At 30.3% G+C, this 10,874-nt stretch overlaps 1 protein-coding gene across 1 annotated transcript in view; it reads left to right on the plus strand.

The window, feature by feature from the left end:
- The window catches only part of LOC145306358 (uncharacterized), a 50,226-nt gene extending 42,215 nt beyond the window's left edge, over positions 1-8,011 (plus strand). The window contains exons 26-33 of the mRNA XM_080148447.1: positions 1,907-1,967; positions 2,248-2,354; positions 3,371-3,441; positions 4,103-4,192; positions 4,588-4,636; positions 5,690-5,818; positions 7,221-7,329; positions 7,959-8,011. Coding sequence (XP_080004573.1) covers positions 1,907-1,967; positions 2,248-2,354; positions 3,371-3,441; positions 4,103-4,192; positions 4,588-4,636; positions 5,690-5,818; positions 7,221-7,329; positions 7,959-7,976 — 634 coding nt within the window. The 3' untranslated portion in view covers positions 7,977-8,011. The remainder of the gene's footprint in view (positions 1-1,906; positions 1,968-2,247; positions 2,355-3,370; positions 3,442-4,102; positions 4,193-4,587; positions 4,637-5,689; positions 5,819-7,220; positions 7,330-7,958) is intronic.
- Positions 8,012-10,874: the final 2,863 nt, after the last annotated feature.

Raw genomic sequence — 10,874 nt, forward strand, 5'->3', positions numbered from 1 at the left:
CATTGTCTTATCCCTGAAGATCCCTGGATAAAGCCTTTTAAATTAGCATTGCTTTTCTTTTAAGAAAGATGCAAAATTTAGAATTCTTAAAATTATAATTTACAAATCACATGTAAAAACATTATTTGAAATAAAAACTTACGACTGATAAAACGGAATTAAAATAAATATTAATAAACTGCTGACAAATATTTATTTTTAGATATTGTATTATTGTCAAAAATAATATTATTTTATTAGTAGCGAAGCTACTCTATAATTTAATCTGTTAGTCCGTCCGTAGAGTTTTTGGAGAATTGTTATTGTACCAATTAGCTTCTAAGTAAGTTACCTTCGGTCTGTCGGTCAAGCTTCAAAATATGTAATTATTATTAAAAAGATTTCTTGATTTTTTAAAACTTATAACATATTATATATTTTATGACAACTGTTATAACTGATCTGTATATCTGTTTGTTCGTTTGTCCATTACTTTTTTTATGCTTTGCTACTTATGGATGTTATCATCCTTGTTTTATAGTTTTTTCATTGCTCTAAAAATTTACCTATAAATCTATTTATAACACAAATATAGATAAATTCCGGAACTATTTTATTTTGCAAAGCGAAGCTTCTCTATAATATGGTTATGTAATATGTACGTCACAAGCATTCATTGTGTTTCATTTGTTTAGGAATAAAAGCATTGTATTGTTAAAAATCATTAAATGAATCTTAAAAAAGAATGTATTAGATTTTTTTCATACTTTTTTTATTTAGATTCCTGATTACAAAGAGATTATATTCATAATCATTTTGACTTAGTATAAAATTAGAATATAAAAATCTTTTCCTTTTTACTCTAGTATAACCAAATATTCATTTAATATATACTTTTTTATTGCTAAGTAATAGTAAGATATTTTATTAGTAGCAATTCTTCTCTATAAATGGTTGTGTTGACCGTCATACCGTCTATTTCTAATTTACTTTTCTTGGCTCTTATTTCTTAGTATTCCCTTAAAGTGACCAGCGAGCACCTAAACCCTATATTTAAAAACAATTTGAAAATAAGGAGGGGCGATTTTTTAATCCTTTATTTCCAACCCACGTGGGTCTAACCTGTACTCAATATAACCTAACTCAACATAGCCTAACAATTAGCACTTTAAAAAACTTCTTTCATTATTTTCGAATGTTTTTTTATAAACTAGAAGGGGGGAGGTCAATGAGTTCGACTTGGCACTTTGAGGGAAATCATATAATCTTATGTTAAGGCGTTGCTACAAAAGACCAACTCTACAAAAGACCAACGCCTACAAAAGACCAACGCCTATATATTGTTATATAAACATTAAATTTATTAATAATGTATTACATAATCAATACATGGCCGCAGCGCTTGGCCCCCTGGCCTGCCTAGCCGCGGGCGCACGGCCCCCTTGCCTGTGGCTGTAACCTAACCTAACCTTACCTAAATATTGTAAAAAATATTCAAAATTTGAAAAAAAAATCTACCAACCACTTTTTGTAAAATCCACGATATTCTAAACTATAAATAAATTAATGTACATTAAACATTCATACATATTAGATTAGGTTAGGTTAGGTTATAGGCAAGGGGGCCGAGCGCCCGCGGCTAGGCAGGCTAGGGGGCCGAGCTCTGCGGCTATGAACTTCTAGCATTACGATTTTTTTAATGTTGGTCTTTTGTAGGCGTTGGTCTTTTGTAGAGTTGGTCTTTTGTAGGCGTTGGTCTTTTGTAGAACCGTCTAGTTGGTCTTTTGTAGGCGTTGGTCTTTTGTAGAGTTGGTCTTTTGTAGCAACGCTTATGTTAAGCTTATTATTTTCAAAAGGTTTACTACTAAGGTACATAATCATCCTAGTTTTTTTTAAAAAGTGATTTGAAATCTTTTTTTTTGTTTAGGCACGACAATGGAAATTTCTACCCTGGTACTGGCTCCAGCATAGAGTGTGGATCTAGAGAGGTATCCATATTTTTTTTAATGGTACCCAAAGTTTTATAGCCACGTTATATTATTCGATGGCTCAACAACTTGTGGTGTTTTTATCCAATTTCGATTTGTTGGTTTTTTCCAAATAATATTTATTAAGAAAGAAGGTGTAATTTTGTTTATAATCATTGGGGAAGTTATTTATCGCCCATTAATCGTGTGTAAAACCTTTCCCCTTAATTTTTCCAAGGGGGGGGGGGGTGTGATTGTATCTAATTTGTTTTGAATAATTTATCAATTCGTATATTTTTAGGGACTTGGTTTCAATGTGAATATATCTTGGTCCGGGGGGTTAAACCCGCCCATGGGGGATGCTGAATATTTGGCAGCTTTCAGATCCATAGTCATGCCTATTGCCAGGTAAATAATAGAAAACCGCTGAACCAATATGGTTCTCCTTTACACTGAAGATTCTCATAGAAAAAAAACAGGGATTATTATCCTTATATGAAAGTAACAGGATGTTTGTCTGCGTATCTGTAGCTAAGATCTCGGTAACTGTTGGACTGATTTTATTCTCCTTTATAGTAAAGATACTCATAGGTCCTGGGGAGGTTAATCACTATTTTGATGGAGGCTACCTTAAACCTACCTTGGGAAATTGCTCTTAAGTTAGCATGGTCCCTAAAGTGCCCACAAGTGTAATATAAAGTAGCTGTGTATTTCCTATTTAAGGAAATGCTTTACAGAAAGACAGACTGACTAACGGAACAATTAATGGAGAAATCTAGAAGAAAATCTTCACCTAAAATATGCATGAAAAATTCCTTTTTGATTCAAAAAGTTAGTTTGAGGTTTACCCACAGTTTAAGAGAATTTAGAAAAAAAAATCTTATAAAAATGATCTTTATTTGACGTCTTTCATTTCATGTTATTTTGATATTTGCACTTCAAATATTACAAATATATTTGATAAGATTTTACTTTAAATTTGGTATATATTAAATATTATGAATAAAAAATGTATTAAGTTATTTTCTCTGTCTCACCCCTTCTACTGTTGTTACCTACTTTTTAAAATCTTGAAGAAAGGGTAATTAGGTTACTCATCATTGGGGAAGTATATCATTTTATTGTAGACTAGTGGCTTCGCCCCTAGAGGATTCTAGAAGGGTGGAAGTTGACCCTACCCCACTTTCAATTATGAAAAGTAAAATAAAACATCTTTACATTTTTAAGGTACGATTTACCTTGTGAGGGTAAAAATAGTTCCTTCCCAAGAACTATTAGGGGCTCCCTTTTAAAGAAGAATCAAATCGGTTCAGAGGTCAGGAAGATCCACCGACACTCACACAATTAGAAAGACATCCTGTTACTTTTATATTAGGACTGTCTTATCCCTTAAAATCCCTAAGATTAATCGTATTTTATTTTAGATGCTTCAACCCAGACTTTGTGCTGGTTTCAGCTGGGTTCGATGCCGCCATTGGACATCCACATCCGATAGGTATAATCTTATTTCCAGTATGGCTATGAATACGATTCATATCTGCTGGTTTAGAACTGGTTCTTAGCCTTACTGAAAAATATAAAATTGGATTCATAAAACTAATTCCTGTTTTGTGAGCCCCTAGAGGTAATAAAACTACGGAATAAATATTTGAATTTTTTATTTCACTAGTCTCGAAGAACTGTCATAAGTATTATACCCATACCTGGAGTATCAGCCAATTATCATCGAGTCTTAAATAAAAATATTCTAAAATGGTCCCTAATTCTTTATTAGTTAGTGTGATGGGAATGTTTTGGCCCAAGTAAGTCGCGTCTAATAACCATGTACATTTATGACACCCAGACAAAAGTTGTGTAATCAAATTGTAGTATGTCTCTAGGACGATTGACCGCGTTATCATGCCTTTTGCTGGCAAGATTTGGTTCAGGAATAAAATATTAAAATTTGACAATCTCAATCGAAGATTTTGTCAGCATACAATGTAACTGGACAAAGTGTCTAAAAAATCAGCCATGTGACGTCATAAAAATGACGGAGAGGAAAGGAGAAGTTGAAGTTTTTATGACGTCACATAACTGATTTTTGAGATTCAGAAAGGGGGACAGATTTTATATAGAAACAAGAAAGAAAATATTCAAAGATGATATATTCTCAGGTGGGTATGAGGTATCAACTGCCTGTTTTGCCTTTCTGACTCACCAACTCATGGCTCTGGCTGGCGGTAAAGTTCAGCTCGTTCTGGAAGGTACAAACATTGAACAATAATATTTTTTTTACATTTCCGATGTTTTACTACTATCAATTAAAAATTCTTTAGAAACCTTAAATACTTAAAAATGGATTATAAGTTGACATACATCCAAGTTGATAAACAAAATCAACCCATTTGTAGATTTAAACTATTCATTGAAATTACTTATATTTTAGAACCAACAAATAAAAATTTATTATAAGTACTCAAAGTTCATGAACCAACAAATAGGATAATAATACCACTACCAGTGTAATTTACAGTCCAATGTCCCCTCTCTCCTTGACTATACCAACTGTAAACAAAATCTTGGTGTACTAATAAACCAAAAAACACATGAATAAGGAAGTTGAATTATTATAATATACTTAAAATCTGCAAAATTTCAGGTGGGTATCATACAGGAGTGCTGGCTGAAAGTGCTGAACAATGTTGCAGGTATTGTACATAATATATTAATGTATCCAAGTATACCTCAATACCTGCAGTCTTAACTGACAGAAAGGAAGACATACAGAATCGAAGACTTAAAGAGTAGCTTCGCTATTAAAGAAAATTTCATAACTATTAGATATTTTGTTATTTTTCTTAAGATTTTTCTGTAAAAAACAAGGATGACTACATCAATAAGTAGCGAAGAAAAGTCATGGAATGGATAAACGGACATAGTGTATTGCAGAGCAGTTGTTTAGTTTTCATAACAAAGAAAAGAAAAAGAGAGAACAAACATGCAAATAAAATCATGAAATCTTTTTTTTAAAAAGGTTTAAGTCCTTTGAAGCATGACCGACAAACAGACAGACAAAGTAATGTACAGACTAGATGTGCATATGCCATAAGAATCCTCACTGAAAATTTCAACAGTCAAATTTCTTCAAGAGCAGCCGAGAAAATTACATTTCACCCATTGCATTACAGACTCACTGATTTATAAAGTAGCGCTCGCTAGTAAAAAGGAATTTATATGTAACTAAATATCACATTAAAAAGTTATTAAATCTATGTACTTGGACATATTTTATGTAAAATTTCGAGAAACACAATTTCAAAGTAAAATTATAATATTTGATATATTTGAAATTTTTTTGAGGTTTTACAAAAAATGTAAATTTCCATTCATATTACAAAAGTTCAAATATGTGATGGAATCATGTAGGTTTAACTATGCAGTACAATTGTATTAATATCCGCTGGATTAGAACCGGTTCTCAGCCATACTGGAAAATCATGTACAGCAGCGTATTACAGACATTTGAATATCCGCGGTAAAGTGTCTATAATACGATGCGATAAATAACTATTCTATCTTTCAAAATCTTTGAAATCATCAGGGAAAAGGGAATGTGATTCTGACAACCAGTTCTAAAGAAAGATTTCCCACAATCCCTTCTCTTTTTTCTCCTATAAACCAGTTTCGGAGCCATTCTGGAAAAGATTAGACACTGCTAGTTTATACCAACCAATCCCTAATTAACTATCCATTGCTTTTAGGGCTCTGATGGGAGACAAGATAGCGAAGATTTGCCAGGAGGAGCTAGAAAGACGACCTTGTAAAAATGGAGTGGAAACTTTACAGAAAACATTGGCTATACAGACTCAATATTGGCCTATTCTTGCCAGGTAGATAGATAGATAGATATATTCTTGCCAGGTGGATAGATAGATATATTCTTGCCAGGTAGATAGATAGATATATTCTTGTCAGGTAGATAGATAGATATATTCTTGTCAGGTAGATAGATAGATATATTCTTGCCAGGTAGATAGATAGATATATTCTTGTCAGGTAGATAGATAGATATATTCTTGTCAGGTAGATAGATAGATATATTCTTGCCAGGTAGATAGATAGATATATTCTTGTCAGGTAGATAGATAGATATATTCTTGTCAGGTAGATAGATAGATATATTCTTGCCAGGTAGATAGATAGATATATTCTTGTCAGGTAGATAGATAGATATATTCTTGTCAGGTAGATAGATAGATATATTCTTGCCAGGTAGATAGATAGATATATTCTTGTCAGGTAGATAGATAGATATATTCTTGTCAGGTAGATAGATAGATATATTCTTGCCAGGTAGATAGATAGATATATTCTTGTCAGGTAGATAGATAGATATATTCTTGTCAGGTAGATAGATAGATATATTCTTGCCAGGTAGATAGATAGATATATTCTTGTCAGGTAGATAGATAGATATATTCTTGCCAGGTAGATAGATAGATATATTCTTGTCAGGTAGATAGATAGATATATTCTTGCCAGGTAGATAGATATAGATATATTCTTGTCAGGTAGATAGATAGATATATTCTTGTCAGGTAGATAGATATAGATATATTCTTGTCAGGTAGATAGATATATATATTCTTGCCAGGTAGATAGATAGATATATTCTTGCCAGGTAGATAGATAGATATATTCTTGCCAGGTAGATAGATAGATATATTCTTGTCAGGTAGATAGATAGATATATTCTTGCCAGGTAGATAGATAGATATATTCTTGCCAGGTAGATAGATAGATATATTCTTGCCAGGTAGATAGATAGATATATTCTTGCCAGGTAGTTAGATGGATAAATTAGATAGATTCTAAGATGAATAATGAATATTAGGTGACACTTATCCAGAGTAACCATGCGGCTTTTTTTTACAATATATTCTAATTTTTAAAATTGTTTCTCGACTTTGCGTATAACCCCAGGACCTCAAATTTGAGTATCCTGGCCGTTTAAAGACATTGTACATATTGTATGTCTGTGTACAAAGGACATTACAACAAATGCATATGTTTTCATGGGAACCAATCTTGTTTAAATTCAGGTACACGGCAGGTGCAGCCCTTTCCCACCTAGAGACCTTGGAGAAATGTTTGCCTGTCTAAATTAGATTTTGAGTATATTGGCAATTTATGTTTAAATTTTCAATTGTAGGCGTTCTAGAAAGAAATACAAACCGTTATTCAGAAGAAAAAAATCATTACAATAAGTCAAAAGTTTATTTTTTTTTTCAGGTACACGGCCAGTGCAGCCCTGTCCCATCTGGAGACCTGGGAGAAGGAAAAGGAGGAGATGGAGGCCTTGTCCGCCATGGCAGGACTATCCATGTATCAAGCAGCAATGCAGGAAAATAACAACTTGTAAAAACCTTGGTAAATACACAGGGATCTGAAGGGATAAGACAATGGCCAATAAATTGGTGTACGTGCCCACTGATGATACACAAACTTCCCCTTTTGTAGAATAAAATCAGTGGTTAAAACGTTTGAACACTAACCTCAACGATTGAACCAATCGAAATTTACTAAAGTCCCCAAAGTAGTTAAGCCAACGAATAAGGAATCGTTATCATAAAACTTTTGGACTTGTGTAATAACAGAACATTGTCCTTTCTTATTCTGGCAAATAAAGGTTTTTTTGTAGTTAATGTCTTTGGTGCTTATTTTGAATTGAAATAAAAATAATGGGAAGGGGGGGGGGGGAGTTTTTTTCTTGTGCCAATTGTTACATTAGGATATGTTATATTGGGTACAGTAATGGGGTTAAGACAACCCGCGGGTGTTGTGGATAAAAATAAAAACTATTCTATCCCTAATTTTAAAATTATTTTTCCAAATTAAAAGAGTGGGAGGTTTCTGTTTTCGCCAGGCGCTTTGAGGGAAAGCAATATTAAAAGGACTAAAAAATGGATATTTTTGCATTAAAAATCAAAATCAAAGTTGAAGATTAAATTTAAAAAGTTGTTATTATTTCAGCAGGAACAAGTGTAAAATCCTACAAACAAACAAAAAGATTTTAAAAATTTCTTTAAAACATTGAAATATCTACTTGCACTCTATTCTATATTGTCTTCAGTATGACACAATCTTTTTATATATTGTCCTATGAAGCACCATAGTCAAATTATATTCATCAAATATTTTTCTTTTTCCTTTGATAAATTGACAGTGAAGTGAAATTTTTTTCCAGTATGGTTTTCAATCCGATTACTATCCGCTGGATTAGAATCGGTTCTCAGCCACACTCAAAAATTGTGTAAAGCATCGTATTATAGGCAATTTCTCCACGATTATTAAAATAAAAATCATGAAATTGTACCTTTTTTACCCTAGAGCTTCGGCTCCTTAGGTCTAACAAAACTGGTTTTAATCTTTTAATTTTGCATTTTAATATCCACGGAAAGCTGTCTCTAATATGTTGCGGTAAATAACTGAAATAAAGTGAGAAAAGAATATATTTTTAAAAGTGCTAAAATAAGATATTGAAAAATGTTGAATTCTACATATTTACAAGAATTATAAAAAAGTGATCTCAAAAAATTCTTATAGAAATTGAAGTACCATGGAAACAAAGGCATTTTTATTTATTTTTTGCATTTTGTTTAGTTTTTGAATGACTTACTGTTATTAAAATTTTCATATATCATTAATTTTTTGATAATATTGCTAAAGCATTTTTTTTTTTTTGTGGATGTTACTCAATTTGATTGTTGTAATATGTTGTAGCAAAAATGTTTGAAGCTTTTTTTAATCATTGAAAACTTTTTTTTTTAAATAATTAATTAATTAATTTACTATATGATTTGGAAATAAAATTTAAAAAAGTTAAATTTTTTGAGCTTTATATTTTTGTTGAAGAAAAGAATTTTAAAAATATTTTGTTTTTTAGAATTTTGCAGTAAATATGAAAAGACTATTGACATATATTTAAGTAATGGAATTTTTTAGTTTTATGAAAAAAAGTATATATTTATTATTTAGAAAAAAATCAGATAAATAGTTTAATTTATTTATTTTTCAAAAATTGTTTTAATTAAGGGTATTTTATTTCTTGCCGTCCTAAATCATTTAAATTGTATATTTGATATAAAAAACTATTTGGAGAGAAACATAGAAAATTATATTTTTGGATTTAAACAAGGTGTTTGACAAAGTTTATTTTTAAATGTTAATTAAAATTATTTTAGATGCTCAATTTAAATTATTAATTCAATGTGTTTTTATTTAAAGGAACATGAGTATGGGTTTATTTAACCCATTTACCATTGACAGAAATTAATAATCGATGTCTTATTTTCTTCATTGGCTTGGGGCATTTTGTATTAGAAAAAAATATTTAGCAGTTTTCCACAAATATCTCAATCAAAACCCAGTTTTTTCATTCTAAGTGATTTTGGAAAAATTAGTGGACAAACACCAAATTCTGAGGTCGTTATTCTGACTAAATAACTTAAAATAAATCTAGCTTCCAAACAGCTGGCTGCACAGTTTCTGCAATTTAGTATTGGTCCATTGATATTTCCAAAATGATGAAACAACAGGTTGTGGAAAACTATCTTTTTCTGATAAAAAATGCCTTAAACCAATGAAGTAAATAAGAAAATGATTGGTTATTAATTTTCTTACAATGGTAAGTGGGTTAAATTAAGCAATACTTTTGTTTCTTTAAATAAAACATACTGTATAACAAATATCATTTAAATTAAAAAGTAAAAAATTAAGAAAAGTGAAAAAATTTAGAGATTAGTCAAAATATTTTTTCTAACAACAATAATATTTGAAAAAAAGTAAATTAGATAAAGAGAAATGTATGTTTATGTAAATTGTGAATTTAATAGTCAAAATTATTCTGCTTAACAATATACAAAATACCTACATACTATATATTTAATATATACATAAAAATATAAATTATATTACTGTTATATGATACAGGGTGTTTTTAAAAAATATGTTAGTTTAAAGTATAAAAAGGTGAAACATTTTAGTGACTAAAAAATTTATGGTAACTTTTTTTTAGGGACACCCTGTATTAAAAAAAAATATATAAAATTATACACATTTAGAACCAAAGTTGTCTTTTACTGTAAAAAAAGAAATAATTAATATGTGTTTTTGTAAAAATATATGTTATTGTTTTAAAAAATATGTATTTATATAATCATATACACAAAATTATAATAATTAGTTGTCGCCTCGTATTATAGACAGCTTTCCGCGGATAAAAAAAATCAGATGAAAACCAGATTTGTTAGCACCTAATGGCCGCTAACAAAACTGGCATTCTTTTATGATTTTTTCCCTGGAAAATTGTATATAATTCGATACTATACAATTCAGTATGGAGGAGAACCGGTTCTAATCCAGCGGATATTAATCGGTTTCAAAGTCATACTATAAAAAAAAAATTACACAACATTAACTGAGCCCAAAAATTTTAATATTAAGCGTTTAAAATTTTACCTTCATATACTAACAGTGTGTCAATGTTTTTGGAACATATTTAAATTCATGATTATTTAGATAGTTAACAGAGTGATAACAAAATTTAAATGTGTTCTAAATTAATTGCATTAATATCAAGTATCAAAGCTTTTTTTTCCAGAGCTCGCCAATCGGGACTAAGTCTCAAATATAAATTTGTATAAGGTTGCTTTCCCTTAGGCTTAAAGGCAGCTGACGCTAAGCTGCCGAGCCCTGTTATTTTCTTTTAAGATTTGATTTCCAAAACTGCATTATTTAAATTCAAAAAAAAATAAGCGACTCATTAAAAACATATGACGATAAAAGTAATTTTCATACAAAATAAAAAAATAAGCAAATTACAGATTTTAATTTTTGAAAAGTTATGAAGGCAAAATTTGTTTTTACATACTCTAGTCTCAGTAT

The sequence above is a fragment of the Acartia tonsa genome, chromosome 14 (genome assembly GCF_053477335.1).
Source record: "Acartia tonsa isolate MP-2025a chromosome 14, ASM5347733v1, whole genome shotgun sequence".
In the NCBI taxonomy this organism is placed as follows: Eukaryota; Metazoa; Arthropoda; class Copepoda; order Calanoida; family Acartiidae; genus Acartia; species Acartia tonsa.